The sequence below is a fragment of the Amblyraja radiata genome, chromosome 1 (assembly GCF_010909765.2).
Source record: "Amblyraja radiata isolate CabotCenter1 chromosome 1, sAmbRad1.1.pri, whole genome shotgun sequence".
NCBI lineage: Eukaryota > Metazoa > Chordata > Chondrichthyes > Rajiformes > Rajidae > Amblyraja > Amblyraja radiata.
Genome location: NC_045956.1, coordinates 62,389,294 through 62,417,178, shown reverse-complemented (window position 1 = coordinate 62,417,178; position 27,885 = coordinate 62,389,294). Strand labels below are relative to the sequence as shown.

General features: G+C 42.1%; 1 protein-coding gene across 1 annotated transcript in view; it reads right to left on the bottom strand.

Annotated features, from left to right (window-relative positions):
* LOC116979108 (probable E3 ubiquitin-protein ligase HERC3) overlaps nt 1–27,885 on the bottom strand; it is a 91,704-nt gene that overhangs the window by 33,946 nt on the left and 29,873 nt on the right. The window contains exons 7-11 of the mRNA XM_033030622.1: nt 22,428–22,585; nt 20,689–20,765; nt 18,903–19,027; nt 12,179–12,235; nt 10,195–10,300 (exon numbers count right to left, since the gene is read on the bottom strand). Coding sequence (XP_032886513.1) covers nt 10,195–10,300; nt 12,179–12,235; nt 18,903–19,027; nt 20,689–20,765; nt 22,428–22,585 — 523 coding nt within the window. The remainder of the gene's footprint in view (nt 1–10,194; nt 10,301–12,178; nt 12,236–18,902; nt 19,028–20,688; nt 20,766–22,427; nt 22,586–27,885) is intronic.

Here is a 27,885-nt window from a genome sequence, read left to right as displayed (position 1 = left end):
CCTATCAGAGAGCCAGCGCATGAAATACCTGAAGAAGAAATGCCAGGTGAACCCCATTATGAGGAAGAATATCCAGAAGATTCTGACAATGAATCATATGAAGACCAGAGTCCAATACAAAAACGCAAAGTACCAGGGCTGGCCCAAAAATTCTATAGTCCCAGACACAAGGGACAACCTCTGCCAGAGGATATAGCAGAAAGTATAAATTACCTGCTTTCCCATCATTTGGAAGAACCAATGATGGATGAGATTGTGAACAAATACGAAATCCCGCAGAATTGCGCTCTGCTAGCAGTCCCAGCACTAAACAGTGAAGTATGGAGTTATATGGGCACCGCAGTACGCGCACAAGAAATTAGGTTACAGCGCGTACTAAGATTAATGGGGTCAAGCATTATGGCGTTTGCCAGAGACCTGGAAGAAGGAAATGTGACAAGGTCACAACAGGATATTATGGGGATGATGTGTAATGCACACTTTGAAATAAACTGTATTCGTAAAACTACGATAAGACCTAACATACATCCTAAGTTTGCAGGGCTCTGTAAACTATCTAATATACAATTGCCGAACTTACTCTTTGGAGAAGATCTTGCCAAAATGCTGAAAGTTTTAAACAAAGAAGCAAAAACGATGGGTATGATAAAACCACCAATGTTTGGCAGAACAGTTCGAAGGCAATATCCATACCGAAGGGTGGCTGGAGCTGGTGAAGGAACAAGTCGCTCGTACCCGTATACACGCTATTGGCGCACGGCCCCAGTGGAGGACATGGTATTCCCACAAGGGGCAAGGTACAAAAAGTGACACCAGCAGAACCAGAGGTAGGTGGTTCTGGTTCTGATAGAAACATATCAGATGTTTCCTATTCCCAAATTGGGGGAAGGTTACATTACATTTCTTCCTAAAAGAATGGCGTAAAATAACATCTGACGCTTGTATACTGTGCAGTATAATGGGGTTTAGAATTGAATTCTACCAACATGAAAATCCCCTTACTCAACATATCCCAAGACTAATACATTCGTTCTCTAAAGAAGAGAATAGAATCATTCAAGTAGGACTTGACATATTGAGTAAAAAAGGGGTGATTGAGAAAACAATTTATCAAAACCACCAATTCATATCTAGTATTTTTTCTAGACCAAAAAAGGATGGTGGCTGTAGAATCATTTTAGATTTAACAAGTCTCAACCATTTTGTACAGTATAAACATTTCAAAATTGAGACATTTACTAATGCTTTGCATTTAATTTCAACAGAATGCTATATGGCAAGCATAGATCTCCAAGATGCATATTACTCTGTGGCCGTGCATGTTAACGATCGTAGATATTTGAAATTTATCTGGATGAATCAATTGTGGCAATTCAAAGCATTGCCTAATGCCTTAACCTCAGCCCCTAGATTGTTTACAAAACTGTTAAAACCAATTTTAGCATTGTTAAGAGCCCAGGGCCATTTGATAATGGTTTATTTGGATGACATTTTAATTGTGGGAGACACTGAAGCCACAACAACAGCATCAGTTTTAGAAGTCAAACTAACATTTCAAAATTTGGGCTTTCTTATCCATCCAAATAAATCTAGACTGACATCCAATAAAATAATTGATTACTTGGTGTTCACTATTAATTCAGAGCACATGATAGTGACCTTACCCAAGGACAAAAAGCTGCAGCTAATTGAAGGTTGTAACAAACTAATTTCAGATCAACAACCATCAATCAGGCAAGTGGCAAGCCTACTTGGCAAACTAATTGCTTCTTTTCCAGCTGTTCAGTTTGGCCCACTGCATTACCAACAACTGCAGTGAACAAAGATCCAAGCATTGAAAAGACATTCCGGGCATTTTGATAGACCCATGCAACTACCAAAAACAGCAATTGATGATATACAATGGTGGATAAAGAATGTTCATTATTCTTACAGAAAATATCTGGTTGAATCACCAGCTATCATTCTACAAACCGATGCAAGTGCACTAGGTTGGGGAGCTGCTGATACCATCTCGAGCTGCGGAGGTAGAACCTTTGCTCGAGGCACATGGCATTAACTATCTTGAATTATTAAGTACATTTCATGGGCTTAAAGCCCTTTGCGGCAAGGTACAACATTTGCATGTACAGGTTCAGATTGACAACACTACGGCAGTGGCATATGTCAATCATATGGGTGGAATCAAGTCAGAAGCATGTGACAGATTGGCAAACATGATTTGGCACTGGTGCATTACGAGAGACATTTGGCTTTCTGCAATTTACCTCCCAGGTAAATTCAATATAATAGCAGACACTAGGTCACGAAAATTTAATGACAATACAGAATGGATGTTAAATCGTGACATTTTCCATAATATTGTTCAAAAATTTGGAAAACCAGAAATTGACTTGTTTGCATCCAGATTGAACCACCAGTTACCTCAATATGTTTCATGGGAACCAGACCCAGGTGTAACAGGGGTAGATGCATTCTCGTTAAATTGGGGTGGAATGTTTTTATATGCATTTCCTCCCTTTTGTCTTATCAGTAGATGTCTACAAAAGATCAAACAAGATAATGCTTCAGGATTGTTGGTGGTTCCAGATTGGCCCACACAACCATGGTATCCACTAGTGTTAAAAATGGTGACAGAACCTATAATGCATATCTCAAGACAAGAAAACGTACTCGTGCACCCTGTAACTGGTGATTTCCATCCTTTACATGATCGTATTAATTTGTTGATTTGCAGATTCTAAAAAGGCCATATGTCGGAAGAAGACTATCAGATCGCACTATGGATGTAATTGCAGGATCCTAGAGGGATAGTACCCAGAAGCAGTACATTTCTTACATTAAGAAATGGGAGGAGTTTTGTGTAAGACAAAACATTTCATACCACACTGCAGACACTTCAGATGTTGTAGAATTCTTGTCAACATTACATTTTGATGCAAATTTAAGTTATAGTACAATCAACACTGCAAGGAGTGCCCTCTCTGCATATTTATTGAGAGCATCTGAACAACAGGTTCTAGGATCACACCCCTTGGTTTGTAGATACATGAAGGGCATCTTTAATGCTAAACCTCCCAGACCGAGATATACGGAAATCTGTAATGTGAGGGATGTACTCATGTTACTTAGGGATTGGAGTCCCATCTCAAATTTGTCTTTAGACAAAATTACCATGAAAGTAGTCATGTTAATGGCATTAGTTTCAGCCCAAAGAGTACAGACATTACACAAATTACGTATGGACAGAAAGGGAATGACAACAGAGGAAATTACATTCTATGTCTATGACTTGATAAAGCAGAGCAGACCATGAGACACGGGGTGTAAATTGGTCTTTTCAGCATATCCTACAGATCAAAGACTTTGTGTAGTGACATATTTGAAACACTACATTGAGACCACCAAGCACCTTAGAGGTGTAGAATCTGCATTATTTATCAACCATAAAAAAACACACAAAAAAGTGTCAACACAAACTGTTTCCAGATGGCTGAAGCAGGTGCTATTGGATGCAGGAATTGATACTGACAAATTTAAATCTCATTCCACCAGGGCGGCGGCAACATCGGCGGCCAAGGATTTGGACGTTCCAATAGACCATATCCTCACGGCCGCAGGATGGGCAAATGAAAGGATGTTTTACAAGTATTACCACAAAGAGATTGCAGACCCTGGTGTATTTGGTGGTACTGTTTTGGATTCAGTATTAAATGTTCCCAGTGATTAAAATGGGACACATAATGTTTATCATAAATAAACCATTAACTGATTAAATAAATGTTATGGTTGCATGTTATTGGCTGTCTTTCACTCATAGAGTCAATCAAATGCAGTGATACGCCGGAATTGAATCTACGGCCTGAAATCACAGAAGCTTTAAAACCTTCACGTAGTCACTCACGTGACTCCGAAGTAAAATAGTAAGATTAAACGAGAACTTACCAGTTTGAAGTTTGATCTTTATTTTATGAGGAGCTACGTTGAGGGACTACGTGCCCTCCACTCCCACCCTAATAAAGATCAAAGGTAAATTAAGTTGGTATCACGTAGCTTACTATTATCCTTCGGTATATATCATCTGTGATTTCACACCGCTGCTTTGAAGATTGTCGCACGTGCGCCTGGACGGGGTTTCTTCACGTAGTCCCTCAACGTAACTCCTCATAAAATAAAGATTAAACTTCAAACTGGTAAGTTCTCATTTAATCTTACTATTAAATGGCATTTAATGAATTAAAAGTACCAGTAATCTATTCGACTAGAGTCCTGAGCTCTGCATCATTGATTCAAAAGACATAAATTCAAACCCCACCTAGGTACATGAGGAAATCCAATTCAAATAAATAAAGTAACTTGGGCGGCATGGTGGCGCAGCGGTAGAATTGCTCCCTTACAGTGATTGCAGCGCCGGAGACCCAGGTTCGATCCCGACTATGGGTGCTATCAATACGGAGTTTGTACATTCTGCTTAGGTTTTTTCCAAGATCTTCGGTTTCCTCCCACACCCCAAAGACGTACAGGTATGTAGGTAAATTGGCTTGGTAAATGTAAAAATAGTCCCTAGTGCGTATAGGATAGTGTTAATATGCGGAGATCGCTGGTCGGCGCGGACCCGGTTTCAGAGATGATGAAGAACGCTGTCAAAATATACAGCGGGATAAATATCAACTGCAGAAATTGGCGGAGAAATGGCAGATGGAGTTTAATCCGAGCAAGGGTGAAGATTTGCAAGTCCCTTTACAGCATTGATGTCCAGAGGGAACTTGGGAGTCCAAGGCGATAGCTCCCTGAAAGTTGCAACAGAGGTTAATTGAGTGGTAAAGAAGGCATATGGCATGGTTGCCTTCATTGGTTGGGGTTTTGTGTATAAGCATCAGGAAGTCATGTTGCTACTTTATAGGAAGGACTGCGTTGAGGCTGAATTTGGAACATTGTTTGCAAGGATGTGGAGGCTTTGAAGAGGGTGTGGAGGAGGTATACCAGAATGTTGCCTGGATTAGAGGGTATTTGCTACAATGACAGGTTGAACAAACTTGGATTGCTTTCTCTAGAGCGTCAAAGGCTATTAAGAGACCTGTTAGAAATATATATAGTTATGAGAGGCATCGATAGAGTAGACAGTCAGAACTTTTTTCCCCAAGGTGGTAATGCCAAAGATTAGAGGGCACAGCTTTAAGGTGAGAGGGGCAGAATGTAAAGGAGATATGTGGGGTAAGTTTTTTTACACAGAGGGAGATGGGTGCCTGGAACACACTGCCAGGGGTGGTGATGGAGGCAGATACGATAGTGGTGATTAAGAGGCTTTTAAATAGGCGCATAGATATGCAAGGAAAGGAGAGATATGGATCGCATGCAGGCAGAGGTAATTAGTGTAACTTGGCATCATGTTCGGCCCAGACATTATAGGCTGAAGAGTCCCACTCTGTGTTCTATGTTCTATGCTCTAATCTTAGTGGATTGTTGTAAAAATCCTTCTGGCATATTAATACTCTCGTGGGATGGGGGGGGGGGGGGAATCTGTTCTCCTGATATATGTGACTCTAGTCTGATTAGTTTGATTTAATTCCTCCTTTACTCAGTGGCTCAGCCATGGACAGTAAAAATCACCATTCCCAGCGAAGTCCTCACACCATGAATAAATAAACAAACTATTTTAAGGTAAGACATGAGTCTCCTGGTTTAACTTTCAACAATCTTTACCAAAACAACTTCACAATCAATGGAATTTATCAATGAAAATAGTTTAGTTAGTTTAGTCTAAACTAGTTTAGAGATACAGTGTGGAAACAGGCCCTTCCGCTCACTGAATCTGCACCGATCAATGATCACCCCGTGCACTAGTTCTATCCTACACACTAGGGACAATTTACAGAAGCCAATTAACCTACAAACCTGCACGTCTTTGGGATGTGAGAGGAAACTGGAGAGGGGGAGGGAGAGGGAGAGGGAGAGAGAGCGCCTCATCTACACCAGTTCCATTTGCCCGTGTTTGGCCTTTCACATCCATTAAGTCCCTTCATCGAAGGGATCTATACTTTAGTTTAGTTCAAAGATGCAGCATGGAACCAGGCCCTTCCGCCCACTGAGTCCACGCCAGTCATTGATCACCCATTCACACTAGATCTATGTTAAACCACTTTCTCATCCACTCCCTGCACAGTAGGGGATAATTTACAGAGGCCAATTAACCTCCAAATCCACACATTTTTGGGATGTGGAGGAAACTGGAGCACCCGGATGAAACCCACATGGTCACAGGAAAAACGTACAAATTCCACAAAAAGACAGCACCCGAGGTCAGGATTGAACCTGTGTCACTGGTGCTGTGATGCAGCAGCTCTACTGCTGTGTCACTGTGTCACCTCTTACATGATGATGCTAATTTTGTCCTGTGCAATCTGGTTTCTCAATGTGATTAGTAGTTTTGGACCCGAGATGGATAGAGATGAGAGTAAAACACTCACAGTGCTTGAACTTACCCTAAAAAGCCTCTGCAAAATAGATAGACAACTGTGAAGTTCTTTAGGAAATGTCTCTTGCTTGCTAGAGGTCCCCTGAAGAAGGAAGTGCGATGCACTTCTGTACAAATTCACCAGTTTGTTGAAAAAAAATTCATTGAGGCTACTCCACCACGATTCTGGTTAAAAACAAAGAACAGGTCAGTAAGGTTCATATCAAGGGCTCCACAGTAGCTAGTAGAGTTGCTGCCTCACAGAGCTGGAGATCTGGGTTCGATCATGACCTCGGGTGCTGTTGGGGTAGAGTTTGCATGTAGTCGGGATGGAACCCGGGTCTCTGGCGCTGTAATGCAGCAACTCTACCGCTGCACCACCGTGCCGCACTGAGTTCACCTCAGAAGGTAAAATTGAAGATGAATAGTTTGTAATATGTTTAACCGAAAAGGTTACATACTGCGGTAGCATGATGGGAAAAGAGGCCAACATAGTGAACAGGATGTTAGGAGTGGCAATGAATAGATTCATCAGGTGGTTAGATTCCACAACATAGTGAACTAAACGTAAAATAAACATTGGAAGTTTTAAACCAGGCTGAGGACAATAACTAATTGGGAAATAGAGGTGTCCTTTATGGCATCCATTTGTTCGATAAATGGAAGAATGTTTTATCCAGTAACAGGACACAGGAGGTTAAACATAACAGACAGACAGACAGCAGCAGATCGGACATCTCAGTGACTTGGGGTTACGAGATCGTGCCAGAACGGGGCGACTCTATGTGCTGTTCCACAAGAGGATCTATTGTACTAATGTAAGGTATGGTCTGAAGAAGGGTCTTGACCCGAAACGTCACCCATTTCTTCTCTCCAGAGATGCTGCCTGACCCGCTGAGTTCCTCCAGCATTTTGTGTCTACCTTCAATTTAAACCAGCATCTGCAGTTCCTTCCTACACATGAGGTATGGTTTGGTTGGATAGCGTGCAGAACAAGCTTTTCACTGTATCTCTGTACACGTGGCAATAGGATCATAAGAACATAAGTGATAAGAATAGAATTAGGCCATTCGGCCCATCACGTCTACTCCGCCATTCAATCATGGCTGATCTATCTCTCCCTCCTAACCCCATTCTCCTGCCTTCTCCCCATAACCTCTGACACCAATAAATAGACTAAACAGATAACATTGGGGAAAAACAAAGATGAAAGGCTGCAGACATTGATCAATTGATCCATAGGTGTAATATGCACATGTAGCCATTGTGTCGTGAAAATATAAAAATGCTGTGGGTGCTGTGATTCTTTGAAACACTTTGGATTCTCTCAGGTTGTTTTTCAATGCGTACTGGTGAGGCCATGAATAACCCGACTTGTTGGAGAAATTCATCTCTTGCTCTAAGGGATGTTCTTTGTGTCTGTTCCTATCTGTGCCGCAATGAAGAGGGCAACTGGGCCTCACATGTAAGCCAGATTTGGGTATATTAAACACAAAATTCTCTCTGAATCCCTCTGGAGAGTGCTACACTGTTTCTGTTTATTGTCAGAATTCCAGCATCCACACATTTTATTCTTGCATAGAAAATAGAAAGGGACAGCACAGCAACAGGCCCTTCAACCTGCAATGTCTGTGCCGAACATGATGCTAAAATAAACTAACCTCATCTGCCTGCGCATGATCTACATCTCTCCATTTCCTGCATATCCATGTGCCTATTAAAAGCCGCTTAAACATCGTATCTGCGGAGCTTACACAGTACGTTCTCCCAGTGGTTTCTTCATGGGTTTCTCCCGGTGCTCCGGTTTCCTCCCACACTCCAAAGACGTACAGGTTTGTAAGTTTGTAAGTCTGTAAAGTGTCCCTAGTGTGTACAATAGTGCTAGTCTACGGGGTGATTGTTGGTCGGTGTGGACTCGGTGGCTGAAGGGCCTGTTTCCACACTGTATCTCTAAAGTCTCACCTCAGCCTCCGAAGCTCCAGAGAAAACCATAAGACCATAAATAAGGCCATTCTGCCCACTGTCTGCTCCGCCATTCGATCATGGCTGATCGTTTTTCCCTCATTCTCCTGCCTTCTCCCCGTAAACCTTTGACGCCAAACAATCCGTCCAACCTCTCCTTGTAGCTAATACCGCCTAATCCATGCAGTATTCTGGTAAACCTCCTCTACACTCTCTCCAAAGTCTCCACATCTTTCCTGTAATGGGGCGACCAGAACTGCATGCAATACTCCAAATACGGGATAACCACGCATCAACATTTCCTGGGCCACACATTGTGTTGGGAGAATTCCTTGTGCTCATACCAAGTATCTGCAGTTGGCTTTCTTCCAGAGCCACTATGGCTGTACTCAGAAGACCTGCAAGTTTCACTGAGTTGTTCTCCTCCATCTGGATATCTATGAGTTCTGGCAGAACAAGATAGACTCGAAGAGCTTCCACACCAGCAGGAGACTTGGTCAAGGAGGGAATTAGAATTTCCTCCACTGTGGTCGTGACCTAAAAATCAATGAGTATGATTAATGTATCATCGTTAAAAATAATATATATTTATATAGCAACGTAATTCAAGAAAATGTCCTTACAAAATTCATACAAAAGTTGATGTGGATCCATAAAGAACAGAAGAGTCGAGGAGCTCAAGTATATAGTTCACTGAAAATGATGTCACAGGTAGATAGGGTAGTGTAGAAGGTTTTTGGCACGTTGGCCTTCGTCAGTCAGGGAATTGAAAATAGACACAAAATGCTGGAGTAATTCAGTGGGTCAGGCAGCATCTCTGGAGAAAAGAAGTAGGTGACATTTCGGGTCGAGACCCTTCTTCAAACAAGTCCGAAGAAGGGTGTCAACCCGAAACATCACTTATTTGTTTTTCTAGAGATGCTGTCTGACCCTCTGAGCTAATCCGTTTTTTTGTGTCTATCTTCGGTTTAAACCAGCATCTGCAGTTCCTTCCAACACACACATTGGTTATAGAAGATAGACACGAAATGATGGTGTAAGTCAGCGGGTCATGCAGCAACTCTGGAGAAAAAGAAAAGGTGATGTTTTGGGTCAGAACCCTTCTTCAGACTGAAAGTAGAGGTGGGGTGGGGAATAAACTGGAGATGGGAAAATAAGTTGGGATGTCATATTAAAGTTGTGCAAGATAATGGTGAGGCTGCACTTGGAGTATTGTGTTCAAATTTGATCACCCTGCTAATAGGAAGATGCTATTAGCTGGAAAGAGTGCAGAGAAGATTTAAATTGATTTTGCCAGGACTTGATGGCCTGAGCTATAGGGAAAGGCTGAGTAGGCTGGGATTTTATTCCTTGGAGTGTGTAACGCTGATGGATAATCTTATAAAGGGGTATAAAATCATGAGGGAATAGATAGGGTGAATGCACAGACTTTTGCGCAGGGTACAAGAATCAAGAACTTGAAGACATCAGTTTAAGCTGTGGAGAGTGGAAAAGTTTAATTGAAACCTGAGGGGCAATGTTTTCACACAGAGGGAGGAGGGTATATGGAATGAGTTACCAGAGGATGTAGTGAAGTCTGCTATAATAATAACATTAAAAAGACATTTGGATAGAAACATGGATAGGAAAGGTTTAGAGGAATATGGACTAAACATGGACGAATGGGATGAGCTGAGTTGGGGCATCTTGGTCGTTATGGATGGGTTGGGATAAAGGCCTGTAGGACTCTATGAGTTGTTCTTTTCAGGTGCAGTGATTGATTCAATCGTTACAATTACCTCTTGCAAAAGTATGGGATGTTTTCCCAGTTTCTCGAACCAGAGACTTGCAGCTGACAGGTCGACTCCTGAGGTTTCTCTGCCTGTTTTGAAATGCTCATCCCCACTGTAAGAAGAAAATATACCATTAACTTTACACAAGAGTTGATAGTTTAGGGTAGATTCTGGTTGGGATGATTCAGCACGGAGTATAGGAAGGAGAACTTAGTGACATTGTGACAGGACAATAACCACTCCCTCAATGTCAGCAAGATGAAGGAGCAAGTTATTAACTTCAGGAAGCATGGTGAAGTACAGGCCCCAATCAGCATCAATGGTGCGGATGTGGAAATGGTTGAGAACTTCACGTTCCTTGGTGATAATATCACCATGATTTGTTGTGGACCAACCACATAGATGTAGCTATGTTACAAAATTTGAGATTTTAAAAATCAAGTCTGCAATTTATCCCATCAGATAAAGCATAAAATGAAGTTTAATTTGACACCTAATTCACTATCATATCTTCAGTATTAAAAATGTTATGGCCATTTTCATTCTCGGAAATTAGCATCTTGTTCCGTATTGCTTTTCCATTGACTTAACACAAAAGCTGTGATCGAGGACAGTCAAAAGCCCATAACTTTCTTAAAAATTAAGAGAATTCAATGAAAATTTCAGTTATTATAGATTGAAGCATTCTGAAACAAATATGAAACAATATTACTTGGATGACCTGAAATTAAAGCTTATAATTAGTTAGTTACCCAATTGTAGCTAATTACAAAATTCAATTACTAGATCTAAACATCTATCCATTTCTTAAGAAAAGGTTAACATTTTTAAAAAGTCTAAGTGTCCAAATAACATTCACACAAGAATTCACAATATAACATGATTTTTAAATATCAGTCATGAATTTATAGGCCAAATGGAAGGAATTTAGTGTTTAATTCCTGTAAATTAATGGGCATTTAAATCATCTTGCAAGTGGGATTTTGTGGAACGCGCTGGTTTGGAACGTTGCAGTTGGAGTGAATTTAAACCCCATATCGACTGGAAAAACACTGCCGGTTCGTATATTTACATAATTACTTTTCGCAACGTGAAATTTTGATTAAAGGCATCCTAAGAAGCAAGTTTATATGAAAAAATAAACGGCATAACTTGCCTTGTCCCCTACGTGAGATCCGTCCCGTTGTCGGCATTGACGGCATTTGAAGATGATTTTAATTTTACTCCAACAATTAAATTATCCAGCGCTAATTTTAATAAAACGGCAGTCTAAGCGATTTTTCTTTAGCAACTAAACAGCCTGGCAGAGAACGATTTGAATAGGCTGCAGAAAAATCGCATTTTAAACCCGCCCCCCTCTCAAAGGCGCCAAAGTCGCGCACACGGGCAGTAGCAGAACTGCAGCGCCGCTGAAGGTAAGTTTTGTAACATACCTAATAGATGCGACAACCAAGAAAACACACCAACACCTCCACTTGCTGCTGTGACTGACAAAATTTGGCACATCTTCAATGACTTTTACAAACATCCACAGAAGCACCTTGGAAAGCACACTGTCAGGTTGCACCACAGATTGCTTTGGGAACAGCTTTGCCCAAGACCTACAATTAACCTACAAACCAGTTTTTGGGATGTGGGAGGAAATTGGAGGAAATCCATGCAATCATAAGGAGAACGTGCAAACTCCACACAGGCTGCACCCAAGGTCAGGATCGAACCTGGGTCTCTGCCGCTGTGAGGCAGCGGCTTTTCAGCACCATTGTTGATTGCTATCTCTCTGCTCTATTTAACCTTCATCCTTAATAAAAACATAAGAGATAAAGCAGGCCATTCAGCCACACAAACCTTCCTTACTCTGAACCCAGATCCCTGGAGCTGTGAGGCAGCAGCACTACCTGCTGTGCTGAGCCTACATCTCCGCATCATACACCTGCTCTTGGTGAATATATTTCCATGTTCCCACCCTCCATCCAAAACTCTTTACTCTTACCTGACTTCCAAGAAGCTCCCGTTGAGGCATTCAGCGGAGAACATGTGACCAATCTCCCTGGAAAAAAGTGGACACTGTTTATTGAGATCAATGTCAGATGTGGTTATGGCTTAGTCTTTCAATCAAAGAGTGATAAATGCAAACCAGAAAATATAACAGAATGGAACTTTGATTTTGCATCAAAATGCAGTCCTGACCTTCCACCTACCTCACTGGAAACCTATGAACTATCTTTAATCGACCGAAAACATCACCTATTCCTTTTCTCCAGAGATGCTGCCTGACCCACTGAGTTACTTCAGCATTCTGTGTCTATCTTCGATGTAAACCAGCATCTGCAGTTCCTTCGTAAACTGTTAAACTGAGTTATTTTGTCAATCTAAAGTCAACTTGACTCAAACACTTGTAGCTGTTGAAACCTATTCTTTATTCAGCTGAGTCTCTTGAACCTTCCAACACAGAGCTGATGCTCTGGGGCAGGTCCAGAGAGGAGTAACTTTGATAGAACTCATGTCATTAATATAGGTATTAAACATTTCAGATACAGAGGGTATGACAAGCCAGTAACCAATCATCTGAGTCCTTCTGATGATTTACAACATCAGTCACATGATCCCCCTTCCCTGGCCTCATTACAACCTTTGTTTGCCTGTGGTATAACTTTGCTTTAGAATTATTTTATTTCAACACAGCAAAACCCCAGTAGGCTCAATTATCAATGACCACTCCTCAAAATATAAGATACATACTAGCCTAAGTGGGACCCGTTGGGTCCCAGCATCACACGGGAGGGCTGGTCACCAACACAATATTCCACCTCTCCACCAATTCCAATATTGCTCGCCAGTGGGGGGGCTGTCTATTGCGCCAGTATGGGTGTTGCGGGCCGAAGGTACTGGTTTCCAGAGGGCTAGTATAGACATTGTGGGCTGAATGGATTCTTGGACTGACATCCAACTGTTGCAACTATTTTTAAAAAGCCAAGCCAAGGCAAACATTTGGGCTGCAGCCACCTGACAACCAAAATTCATTTTGTGAACACAAGCTTTAAAAAAAGGCGAGGCAAACAATTGGGCTGCAGCCACCTGACAACCAAAATTCATTTTGTGAACACAAACTTGTTAAAAAGGCGAGGCAAACAATTGGGCTGCAGCCATCTGACAACCAAAATTCATTTTGTGAACACAAACTTGTTAAAAAGGCGAGGCAAACAATTGGGCTGCAGCCACTTTACAATCGCATCGAGGGGACTCACCGTGGAGTAGATGTGCGTTCAGTGTTATTCACAGCTCAGAGAGCCGTGACCCTCTCGATTCCTGGGTCTGGCAGAGACTGAGTGAGGCACTACAGTTATGGGTTTTATAGTCCCTCCCCCTGCCGCCAGCGGGGGCAGCAGAGAGAATGGGAAATGTTTTAAAAACATTAATATCTCTCCGATTTTTCATCGATGGAAAAAATCCTCTGGTCCCGGAAAGCAGAGGGGGTCTCTGAGCGAGGTAGCCAAAAATGACGGCCGTTGGTGGCGGCGTTCTCTCGGAAATTGCAGCACAGTGGGCCAAAAGCGGTCAAGATCAGGCTTTTAGTAATATAGATGTAACACAATGATCACACAAGAAACACTTTCCATACCAAAAAGAAAGATATTTCTATAAATCTAAACATTTCCTATAAGTCTAATGTTTACATTCCTACTAAGACAATACATTTCATTATAATTTTACACAGTTTGAAATACTATTGCCTATGTCTTTAAAAAATGTCTTTAAAACATTATCCGAATTTTATAAAAAAATTTATGATTTGCTTTGCCCACGTTTACAAAGACTGTATGAGTATATCTATACTCAACAGAAACTTCCAGACACTTTAAATGAATCTATAATAACACTTATTCCTAAAGCTGATAAAGATCCGGAAGACCCGGGATCATACAGAGCAATTGCACTTTTAAATACAGATCAGAAAATATTAACTAAAATACTAGCGCATAGATTAAGTACAGTGATGAATAAATTAATACACCCTGACCAAACAGGCTTTATTCAGAAACGGTACTCATATTATAATCTAAGAAGATTATTTAATATTATATATTCCAAGAGAATTATTAATGAAGATCTAGCAATAATCTCACTTGACGCTGAAAAAGCATTTGATCAGGTCGAATGGTCTTATTTATTTTCGGTGATGGAAAATATGCAGCTAGGGGAGAAATTCTGTACATGGATAAAACTGTTATATACAAATCCCACGGCTAGAATATTTACAAACCAAAGGTTGTCATCTAAATTTAGCCTATCTAGAGGTTGTAGACAAGGATGCCCGTTATCTCCATTATTATTTGCGCTTGCTATTGAGCCACTGGCAGAAAGAGTTAGGGGGCATCCGGAAATACATGGGTATAACACAAAGGACACAGTGAATACAATTTCTCTATACGCAGATGATGTATTAATTTACATTACAAAACCAGAACATTAGTATTCCAAACTTATTAAAGCTAATAACCCAATTTGGTTCACTTTCAGGATACAGAATAAATTGGAATAAAAGTGAAATTATGCCAATAAGGGAACACAACAAACAGATAATACAACAATTTCCATTTAAAATAGTAAATGAAAAATTTAAATATCTAGGTATTTATGTAACTAAGATATATACATCATTATTTAAAGCAAATTTCCCCCCATTACTGAACAAACTACATAAGAATATTCAATACTGGAAAACACTTCCTATCTCAATGGTTGGCAAAACTAATGCCATAAAAATGATTTTTTTACCGCAAATATTATACCTTTTTCAGACAATTCCGATATATCTGGCAAAAAACTTTTTTTTTAAATTGGACTCTATTGTTAATGATTTTATCTGGGATTATAAGAATCATAGGATAAACAAAAGACACTTGTGTAAATCAAAAATAAATGGAGGCTTGGTTTTACCCAACTTTTTGTTTTATTTCTGGGCAGTTAATATTAAAAATATGAATTTCTGGTTGGAAGAAATAGATCATCAACCAGACTGGTTAAAAATGGAAAAGGAAGATTGTTTACCTTTTGATATCGGTTCGATATTATTTGCTACGTCTAAATTAAACAAAAAAATTTATAGGGAAAACCCTATAATATTTAGTGCTATACGAATTTGGAAACAATTAAAAAAGACATTAAAATTAGATAATTTATCACTTTTTCTTCCAATTGTGAATAATCCTTTGTTTAAGCCTTCATGGTTGGACGGGGGTTTTACACAATGGAAGAATTATGGAATTAAAAATATGGGACAACTTTACAAGGAAGGCACTTTTCTGACATTTCAGGAGTTGCAACAGACTTATGGACTTCGAGGAAATGATTATTTCAGATATCTTCAATTTAGAGATTATGTAAAATCGAACTCTCAAAATTTTCGAATTAGAAATTCAGAAATTCTTGATGAATGTTGGAACAAACATCCTAATACAGAAAAATTAATATCTTATATATATAATATCTTATTAGACAGTGACATTCCTTCGACGGACTTACACAGACAAACATGGGAAAAAGAATTAAATCAAGTAATAACGAAAGATACTTGGGAAGAAAGTTTGCAATACATACATCAGTGTTCACTAAACGCCAGACATTCTCTAATACAATTTAAAGTAATACATAGGTTACATTATTCAAAAACAAAACTACATAAAATTTTTCAACATATCTCACCTATATGTGATAAATGTCAACATTTAGAAGCTACATTATCTCATATGTTTGCAAACTGTATAAAAATTAAAAAATTCTGGGTAAATATTTTCAGTATAATATCTAAAGTAACCAGCACACAATTGGACCCAGATCCAAAATTAATAATACTCGGAATATTAGAATTAAATCAAACATTTAGAACAACACAAAGAAACTTTATTGATTATAGTTTAATAACAGGAAAAAAATTAATTCTAAAATTTTGGAAAGGCCCTACGGCCCCCACAATCAAAATGTGGATTATAGAAATGACGGAGACCTTAAACGTGGAAAGAATCAGATTTTCCCTGTTGGACAAACAGGAATTATTTGTTGGAACATGGTCTCCTTTTATTGATTACTTAAAGGGTCAGAATAGTTCAGCACAGGAACCTGACTAGCACTCGGGCTAAAGAATGGATGAAATGCTATACTCTGAAATGTACGAATATATCTCGAATGAAGTTTTTTATTTTAATAAATTTTTCCATTCTTCTTTAACTATCTTTTTCCTTTTTTTTTTTTTTTTTTTTTGTTTTGTTTGTTTTTGTTTTTGTTTTTCTTCTCTTTCTTTTCTTTCTTTACTTCATCTATCTCTTTAGTTCTATCTAGTTTAAAAAAAAAAAAGGCAAAAGGTATTGGAGACAATGTAATAATAATTGACAATATTATCAATTTAAAAATGTAAGACTGTAATGATGTAAATAGGTTGTGTACTTATCTCCAATAAAAAATATTTTAAAAAAAAACATTAATTATATAAGTTTGCTGAATTTTCTAAGTTCAAAACCCATACACCTCATACATGGGTCGTAAATCTGTCAACTCAATTAATAAGTGTTTGGTGCCAGGATACAACTCAATTCTAATTTGTAGCCCCTTTCCCTGCTATCTGGACACTGGATTTCCAATCTCATGTACAAGGCAGAACACAAGGGAGATTTACAACTCAAATCATTACATCAGAATTACATCTGCTTCTTCGACTTCCTATAAACATATCCATCAATCAAATTCTCTTCTTCTCCAAGCAACTGTTCCCCTTCACATACATCCTATTCCTTATCACAATCTCATTATAATTTAACATATCCAAGGCTAACTACAGGGTCTATTATCTCTCAGCCTTGAATTCTGTCTCAAACTCAGCATAACCCTCACAGCTCAAGAATGTGCCATAGAGAGAGCAGTTGACCTCTGGCCTAAGAAGAGGCCCCTATTCAGCTATCCATTCTTCAACACAAAGTCATATCAAATACAATTTCCTCCAGTGTTATAATTGCCTCAAATCAATAAACTAAGCTTGACTCATCCTTCCTTATGTGTATATGCTTCATTGCACTTTATTTTGTCAGGAAAACCTTAAACTTTTCTTTTGCAAATTACCTAGCTTATATAAAAGTCACTATCCGAGCGGTTCTATTCATATAATATTTCCTCAAAACTAAACTAAATCCAAGCTCTCTCCCATTCCCGATATCAGATATCAAATTCTGACCTCCTGAGCATTCTGAACATTGACAACAGAACTCATGAAATCACGTGTACCTTTATAAGACTTTGGTTAGTCTGCTTTTGGAGAATCGCATGCAGTTCTGGTCACACCATTACAAGAAGTCCAGTACGTGGAGGCTTTGGTGTGGGTGCAGAAGAGGTTTACCAGAATGTTGCATGGATTAGAGGGCATTAGCAATAAGAAGCGGTTGGACAAATTTGGATTGTTTTCTCTGGAGTTGGGGAGGTTTTGGGGGAGACCTGATAGAAGTTTATAAAATTATGAAACGTTCTGACTGTCCACTTTGTCTATGCCTCTCATAATCTTATATCAGGTCTATCACTGCATAGATAGAATAAAGATACCGTGGGGACAGAAGAGGGAGAGAGATACTTCTATCAGGTTTCCCCCTCAATCTTTGACTCTCCAGAGTAACCATTCCAATTGTGTCCGACCATTCCCTGTAGCTAATATCCACTACTACAGGTATTATTCAGGTCAACCTCCTGCATCCTCTCCAAAGTCTCAACATCCATCCTGTAATGGGGGCATTCAGAACTTCACACATTAACCCCAAATGCAGCCTAACCAACGTCTTACAAAGCTGCATCATGACTTCCTGACTCTTATACAAATGCCTCAACCAATGAAGGTAAACATACTATATGCCTTCTTTACCACTCTATTTACCAGACTTGCCACTTTCAGGAATCTGTGGACCTGGACCCAAAGATCCACTCTGGGATCTGTCAAGAGTCTTGCCAATCAACTGTATACCTTCCCCTTACATTCCCCTCGCACTTGCTCAGATTAAACTCCATCTTCCATTTCTTCGCTCATTGTTGTAGCTGATCTCTATCCCATTGACAGCCTAATTCATTTCAAATATTCTGATGAAAGGCCATTGACTTGTAATGTTAACTCTGTTTCTCCCTCCACAGACACTGCATATCCTGTTGGGTCATTCTGGCATTTTCTAATTTTACCTCAGATCTTCTGACCCCACAGTATCTTGTTTCTATCTATGAGTATGGTTGTTCAATTTTTTGCTTCAGAGATACAGCATGGAAACAGACTCTACAGCCCACCAATTCCATGCTGACCATTGATCATTTATTCATGTGTAGTCTTTTCTTTGACTGGAGAGCATGCAAACAAAAACGTTTCACTGTACATTGGTACACATGACAATAATAAACAAAACTAAACTAAACTCTTCCATGTTATCTCACTTTCTCATTCACCCCCTACATGCTAGGGGCAATTTACAGTCGCCAATTAACCTACTCGTCTTTGGACTGTGAGCGGAAACCAGAGAACATGGAGGAAAAGCACACGGTCACAGGGAGAATGTGCAAACTCCACACAGGCAGCACCCGTAGCCAGGATCGAACCCGGGTCTCTGACGCTGTAAGGTGGCAGCTCTACAGCCATGTCACTGTGCCGCCCCTAAACCAATGTGAGCCACATTTAATATGAAGAAAGTCACACTCACTCTTTGATGTCCTTCTGTAGCTCCCCATTATCCAGAATGCTCCAGGTGTTCCAGAATGAGTCTTCAGCCATGACAATTCTCCTTAGAGGATTGAATGAAGACTGGTAGTCAGCAGAGTGTGAGGCCTACAATGAGCAAAGGAAACCAAGGAAGCTAGCTTGCTCCGGAAACTCCAAATAACCGCACAGAAATTCACCATTATCAAGGCACAATATGTGGTCTTATACAGAAAATCACCAGATAATCCTTATACTGCATATCACCAGATTTTGTTTGGTTTAGTTTAGTTTACTCCAAAGATTTACTATGTGATAGGAACCTGCGGGGTAGATATTTCACACGGAGGTTGGTGGGTATATGAAACCAGCTGCCAGAGGAGGTACTGCCTGGCTAAATGCCTCTTGAACGTAGTGATTGTATCTGATTCCACCACCTCCTCTGGCAGCAAGTTTAGAGCGGCAAGTTTAAAACATTGGTGAGGCCACATTTAGAGTATTGTGTTCAGTTTGGGGCACCATGTTATAGGACAGATGTTGTCAAGCTGGAAATAGTGCATTGCCAGGACTCGAGGGCCTGAGCCATAGGGAGAGATTGAGTGGACTAGGATGCTATTCCTTGGAGCGCAGGAGGATGAGGGGTGATCTTATACTGTAGTAGTGTACAAAGTCCTGAGAGGAATAAATCGGGTGGATGTGTAGAGTCTCTTGGCCAGAGCTGGGGAATTGTGATCCAAAAGAGATACGTTTAATGTGAGGGGGAAAGATTTAATATGAACCTGAGGGGCCACTTTTTTTACAGCGGGTGTATGTGGGTGGGGGCGTGTATGAAACGAGCTACCGGAGGAGGTAGTTGAGTCAGGTACTATCTCAACGTTTAAGAAACATTTAGACAGGTACATGGGTCAGGATAGGATTTGATGAATATGGGCCAAATGCAGGCAGGTGGGACTAGTGTAGATGGACATGTTGGTCGGTACGACAAGTTGGGCCGCTGGGGATATTTCCACGCTGTATGACTTTATGACACTGCCATGATCATATCTGTATCTACCACCACAGTGCATTCCCAAGGCAGCGTGAAGTGTAGATGGAGTGAATGGTGGGGAGTCTGGTCTGTGTGATGGAGTGGGCTACATCTCCAGCTCTCTGCAGGGTATTGTGATCTTGGGCAGAGCTGATGCCATATCAATCTGTGATCTCAAGCATGGCGTCTCACTCTCAGCTACCCCAGGAGCTCAGGACGTTGCTGCTATTCCACATTGATTAACAATTTAACCTGCTGCGAAACGTTTCTGGCGATCGGTGTAGTGGCTTCTCAGCGTGCGTACATCCAAAGTGGTAGCGGCTTATCTGCAAGGCAGACAACTCAAGTCGAACCCTCATCTTCCCACTCAACCTTGCCCCTCTCATGTTGAACCTATGTCCTCTGGCTCTTGATTCCTCTAAACTGGGTGAAAGGTACAGGTACATGGAGAGGAAAGGCCCAATCACAGGCAAATGGGTAGGATGGAACTGCAGATGCTGGTTTACATTGAAGGTGAACACAAAATGCTGGAGTAACTCAGCAAGTCAGGCCGCATATCTGGAGAAAATAAATAGGTGACATTTCGGTCGGGACCCTTCTTCAGTTTGAAGAAGGGTTTCGACCCGAAACGTCACCTATTTATTTCTCCAGAGATGCTACCTGATCCGCTGAGTTATTCCAGCACTGCGTGTCAGTAAGGGTATCATACTGACACGGCTGGGCTGTGCCAAGAGGGCAGAATATTTGCGAGTATGTTTCCTACCTTAACACCAAAGCACAAGGCAACACTCTGGTTGGCTCCAGCAAATATCCTTTTCACAGCTGGTTGGAGCAGACCTCCTGTCGAGGGTCATGAGGAAGAAAAATAAATTCAATTTTTTATCACACCTAGGAAATATTTCAGAGGCACAGACACAGTGAGAGAGAGGGGGGATAGAGAGAAAGGGGTGGAAAGACAGAGATAGAGAAAGGAAGCGATATAGAGAATAAGTGTGGATGAGGAGAAAAAGAAAGATAGAGGAACACAGATAGAGAGAGGCAGGGGTGAGAGAGAGAGAGAGAGAGGGAAAGAGATGGGAAAAGAGAGATAAAATAGGGAGAGACAGACAGACAGTCACTGAATAAGGAAATGTTTGCAAAGCAAGCTGTGGGTCTTTATTTCTTGGAGCAGGAGACTGAGGGGTTAATCTTATAGTATGTATGTTGCAAAGCCTACCTGAAGCGTCGCTGAAAATCTGTCGCTGCGGTGTGCGCGATTTTGGCGCCGTTTAGAGGGGGGCGGGTTTAAAACGCGATTTTCTCTAGGCTGTTCAAATCGAAGATGTTCAGCCTAGTTAATTATTAACGAAAAATCGCTGGAAGACCCCGTCGCAAAAGGGCTTCTTAAGATCCCTTTATACAAAGTTTAATATTGCGAGTAGCTCATTTTGGGCCCATTATATCCCGCGGTATTTTTCTGGGCATTTGAGGGCACAAATCTACCGCAATGTGAACGTTCTAAACCAGCGCGTTCACAGGATCCCACTAGATTTAAAATGGACTTTAATTTACAGCAATTAAACACTAAATTCCTTCCATTTGGCCTATAAATTAATGTAAATGAGATTTAAAAATCATGTTTTATTGTGAATTATTTATGAATATTATTTGGACACTTAGGCTATTTAAAAATGTTAATCATTTATTAAGAAATGGATAGATGTTTAGATCTAGTAATTGAAGTTTGAAATTAGCTACACTTGGGTAACTAACTAATTATATGCTTTAATTTCAGGTCATCCAAGTAAGATTATTTTATATTTGTTTCAGAATGGTTCAATCTACGATAACTGAAAATTTCATTCAGTTCTCTTAATTTGTAAGAAGGTTATGGGCTTTTGACTGTTCACGATCACAGCTTTTTTGTTATGTCCATAGAAAATCAATAGGGAACAAGATGCTAATTTCCGAGTATGAAAATGGCCATAACTTTTTAAATACTTGAGATATGAAAGTGAATTAGGTGTCAAATTAAACTTCTTTTTATGCTTTATCTGATGGGATAAATTACAGAATGTTTCAGATTGTGAGTAATAGATTGGGTAAATGCACAGCCTTTTACCCAGGGTAAATGAATCAAAAATTAGGGTGGTGTGGGTCTTTGATGATATTAGCTGCCTTTTTGAGGCAATGCTTCTTGCTGATCCCTTAGATGGTGGGGAAGGCCAGGACCACGATGGACCAGACAGTGTCTACCTTACAATTAAGGTGAGAGGGGAAAGATTAAATAAGAACCTGAGGGGCAATATTTTTACACAGGTGGAACGAGCTGCCAGAGGACGTAGTTGAGGCAGGTACTATAACACAATTTAAAAGACACTTGGACAATGGACAGAAAAGGTTTGGAAGGATCAGGGCCAAATGTGGGCAAAGGGGACTAGCTTGTGTGGGGCATCTTGGTCGGTATGGACAATTCTGTGCTGTGTGACTCTATTCCTCTATGACAATGCAGAATATTCCTACCAGGAGCAGGCTGCAGGTTGTGGGTCCCGTCTGTTGAGAAGGTGACCAGGCAAGGCACAAAATGGTCAATGGTTTGTCCGGTTCCCAACTGCCCGTTCTCTCCACGGCCAAAGGAATAGAGTTGCCCCGATGCCGAACTGAACACCATGGTGTGGGAGCTGCAAAACACAACACCACAATCAACAAGCTGGAAATGTAATTGAATTCAGGAAATGCTGAAAACACACTGCAGGTCAGGCAGCATCTCTGGAGAGAGAAACAGGATGGCCCATTGCAGGATGTGGGAGGTTTGGAGCGGAGGTGATTTACCAGAATGGTTGCGAATCGAAACATCACCTATCCTTGTTCTCCAGACGTGCTGCCTGACCCGTTGAGATTCTCCAGCACTTAGTTTGCGTGTTTTTATGTTTACCGGAATGCTGTCTGGATTCGAGCGTATTAGCTAGATTGAGAGGTTGGACAGACTTGGATTGTTTTAGTTTAGATTATTGCCACGTGTACTAAGGTACAAAGAAAAGCTTTGTGTTACATGCTAAACAGTCAGCGGAAAAACAATACATTACAATTAAGCCATCCATGCTGTGCACATACAGGATATAGTGAATAACGTTCAGTGCAAGGTAAAGTCCAGTAAAGTCAGATTAATGATACTGATGGTCTCCAATTAGTTGGATGGGAGGTCAGGACCGTTCTCAGCTTGGTGATAGGACGGGTTCAGTTGCCCAATAACAGCTTGGAAGAATCTGTCATTGAGGGGCTAAGTGTAAAGGAGATATGTGAGGCAAGCATTTTACAGAGAGTGGTGGGGGCCTGGAACACTCTGCTGGAGGTTGTGGTGGAGGCAGATACAATAGTGGCATTTAAGAGGCTATTAGCTAGGTACATGGATGTGCAGGGAATGGAGGGATATGGATCACGTGCAGGTATAGGAGCTTATTTTAACTTGGCATCATGTTCGGCATGGACATTGTGGGCCGAAGGGCCTGTTGCTGTGCTGTACGGTTCTATGTTCATCTCTCCTCACCCTGTCAGTCATATCTCCTTTCTATTTCTATTTCTTCTGCACTTCCTCTGTAACTTGTTTTCTCTCCTTCCCAGTTACTTTGACGGGCGCCGTCCAAGGATCACCCCGTTCACTAGCACGATCCTGCACACTTGCGACAATTTACAATTTTTACCAAAGTCAATCAACCTACAAACCTGTATATCCTTGGAGTCTGGGATGAAACTGAAACAATGTAAAATTGCAAACTGACGTGGGCACGGGGAGAATGTACAAACTCCGTACAGACAGCACCCGTAGTCAGGATCGAACCTGGGTTTCCGACGCTGTAATGCAGCAACGCTGCCACTGCGAAACCGTGCCACTCGTTTTATTTCTCCACAGACGCTGCCTGCCCTGTTGAGTATTTCTAGCGTATTCTGTATTGATTTCATTGAACAACATGCTGTGGATACGCCATTTTTTGGGCACAGACACAAAGGACCATCACTTGCAGGAAATAAATGGTTGCCCCATTTCATGGTGGAGTAGATACTGACTGGTTGTGCGATGGCCTGCTTTGGTAACCAGAATACCACTCGAAAGAATGAAAGATGTTGCAGAAAGTGGTGGACACTGCCCAGTCCATCACCGATACTGAGCTCCCAGTTGTGTTCGAGGGCTAAATAATGCACAATCTACACTTGGTGTATAGAACCAGAAGTGTGTTTATTACCAGCCTAACGTGGCTGCTGCAAAACCCCAGCAGATCTCCCAGGGACCCCCCTTCGGAAACATTCATCTCGAGGCAGAGCCCTCTAGTGGTGACTCTAGGACACAACACATTTCCCTCCTTATAAACAAAGGTTAACATATAAGTCCCGTTATCCACCCAAATATGTCCATATGCAATCAGTCCAACATAACAGCTCGGTGCACATAACATTTAAGGCTTCACAGCTGATAATCCTGCAGATATTGAGGTCTGCTCCTCTGTCGCTGAGAGCGTCGAGCGGGAATAGACTGCTCTGCTGTGTGCACTGCTGTATGCTGACCACAATCACTGTCTTGATTGGATATTGGGAAAGGAAAAGTGTCCAATTCGTCTTCTTCCTGTCCCTGTTTACTTGCAATTAGACGCCTCGCGTTCCATTTGGTGTTATCTTGGAGGAGGTACGTGTTCTCGCCGAATCTCCGTTTGATCTGTATCGGTTTGGAGAGTGCGCTTGCAAGCTTATGTTGTCTGTTAGGGCGGCTGATTCGTACCCAGTCGCCGACCTTGAACGGTGGAGCTCGTACTCTGCGTTTGGCATCACAGTATGCTTTCCCTTTTGCTTGTCTGTGAGCTATCATTTCCGCCCTCGCTCTTGTGTCCGGATTGGGGTGCGATGATGGTTGAAGAGCATTCAGTTTTGTTCGCAGGTTTCGCCCTATCATCAGCTCTGCTGGTGTTTTCCCAGTCAACGTGTGTGGTGTGGATCTGTAGGATCGGAGGAGAATATGGATTGACTGTTCGAACGGTTTCCCCTCCGACATGCTCGCTTTTATGCTTTCCTTAATCACGCGATTGAATCGTTCAACCCCGCCGTTCGATTGGGGGTTGTATCTCGACGTCCGCTGATGTTGAATGTCGTAGCTCGCGAGGAAAGTGAAGAAACTGTTCAGATATGAACTGAGGGCCGTTGTCTATCGTTATGACCTCCGGCAGTCCCCACTTAGTGAACAGCTTTTCGAGAATCGCGATGATCGAGCTTGTCGTGACGGAGAAAGTAGTTGCGATCTCAGGCCACTTGCTGTGGAGATCATGTACTACAAGTAGAAACCGCTGGCTTCTTGGCGCAGCTTGCACCTCTGCGGAGATATCGAGTTGCAAGCGCATCCATGGTTTGTCCGACCATGGGATTGGCTGAAGAGGGGCAGGACATGGTCTTGTTGCTTTCTCACTAACTGTGCATGCTTCACAATATTTAACAAAATCTTCTACGCGATGATCTATTGCTGGCCACCACACTGCCTCGCGACACCGTTGTTTCATCTTAACAATGCCCGGGTGTCCTTCGTGTGCCAGTTGTAACATGCGGTGTTGCAGTGTTTTGAGTATAACCACTCGAGTTCCGCGCGTGACACATGTATCGTCAACCACAGCCAGTTCATGGCGTACCCTGTGGTACGGAACCAAGTCGTCTGCTATCTCCTTGGGCCAGTCTGTCCTGAGATACTGGCAGACGATTTGCAGTGTGCCGTCAGCTGTCGACTATGCTTTCAGCTCTCCCTGCATCATGAGATTCGCTATTGCGTGCGAAATTACCGCGAGAAAGTATTCGTCGATGTCGCTTGAAGCGTCGCTATCGCGTGTGCTTGTGGGTGCCACCGTTGGGACGCGACTGAGCATGTCTGCGTCAACCTGCGTGAACCTGCGAGGTATTCTACCATCTGTAGATCCTGAGCGGCCGGTGTCCTGAGCCTGACGTGTCCAACAACGTAGTTAGCGCTTGGTGATCTGTACGGAGAGTGAATGTCTCCCGTATAGGTATACGTGCCAGTGTTCACACGCGTATATGCACGCTAATGCTTCACGTTCCCCAGTGGAGTACTTGCGTTCTGTGGCAGTCAAGGGATGGGAGGCGAATGTGATCGGTCGTTCGCTTCCATCAATACCCTGCGAGAACACTGCTCCGATCGCTATACCGGAAGCATCTGTTGTGACGTACATTTCCGCACTTGGGTCGAAGTGTGCGGGAACAGGCGGAGATGCTATTTTGTCTTTCAGCGTGTTGAACGCGGTCCTGCTCATCCGTCCATTCCCACTGTGTGTCTTTCCGTAGCAGCTTCTGTAGCGGTTCTGCGATCTGCGTGTACTGCAGCACTAACTTGCGGTAGTAGTTGGTGGTGCCCAGAAATGGCGCTAGCTCTTTCACGTTAGTTGGGGCAGGGATCGCGCTGATGGCTTGGACATTGTCCTGAGTAGGCTCAACTCCAGACGCTGTCACTCTGTACCCGAGAAAATCAATCTCGGATGCTGTAAATGTGCAGTTTGCTGCGTTGAGCGTCACGTTGTGTTGCGTGAGACGAGCTAATGCTGCATGCAGTCATCGATCGTGTTCCTCCTTGTCCCTTCCATGGACCACGACATCATCGAGGAGATTGAGTGCTCCGTCAATGCCTGTCAGAACCGACGCCACGATTTTTTGAAATGCGCTGGGCGCTGAGCACAGTCCATACGGCATCCTACGGTACTGAAATACACCTTCATGTGTAATGAATGCTGACAAATGCTGACTGCGTTCTGCTAGTGGTACTTGAAGGTAACTTTGGCACATGTCCAGTGTTGTGAACACCGTTGAACCATGGAACAACGCAGTTAGTTCTTGTATTGTTGGCAGAGGGTATTTGTCCGGAATGATGGCTTTGTTGACCGCTTCGAGATCGATGCACAGCCTGAGTTCACCGTTCTTGCGTCACGCGATGACCAGATTTGATATCCAAGGGGATGAATCGATGCGCTCAATGAAACCATCCTTTTCGAGTCGTTTCAGTTAGATGGTAGATGAAACCAGCCGGACTGATGTGTCTACACGAGGTGCGTGGCAGTACCCTTTAACTATCTCAAAACCCGAGAAAAGAGAGGGGTACTCATGTCCATAGTCCGCGTCGCTGATCACATTGATGTTCATGTCGGTTAAGTCCTGAAGCTTGAACCCTAGTTGATCAAACAAATTGACTCCCATCAGACTCTTTCCTCTGCGACGTAGAATGTGAAGCTATCGAGCTTAACTCCTTTGTAGCAGACAGGAACGGTCACTAGCCCTCTCGTGGGTATGGTTGAACCATCATAAGCGTGAAGAGTGTCCCTCAGGGGAGCAAGTGGGTAATCCGAAAAATACCTTTTGTAGAGGTCGACACTCAAAATTGAAACCTTCGCCCCCACATCTATGAGGTGCCAGACCGAGGTCCCAGCGATCTCGACCTTGCAGTCTTTGAAAGTCCCTGTTGACCGAACATCCTGGTCAGCTCTGTCCTTTATGGAGTACACATCGTGTCCACCAGGAGATGCATCGTCTACTTGGCGGACCGATAACACCTTCTCCTTCGATGACCGGCATACTTTCTCGAAGTGATTCAGCTTTGAACACGTGTTGCATCGTTTACCGTACACTGGACATTCCCCGGGAGCGTGTGTCCGGCCACAATTCGGACACTGCTTGTTTGCGCGACCGTGTTTTGATTGCCTCTGAATGCCTTGCACTGGTGCTGTGTTCATCTGATGGGATGCAGGACTAAATGATCCCTCCGAGCATGCCATCTGCTGTTGTTTGAGCACCTCGGCGTTATGCATGGCACTTTCAATTTGCACAGCTAACACTTGTGCCTTTTCGAGTGTGAGTTATCCTTCAGATTCCAATTAAATCTTTTGCCCTTCAACTTAAACCCATGTCATCTGGTCCTCAATTCCCCTACTCTGGACAAGAGACTCTG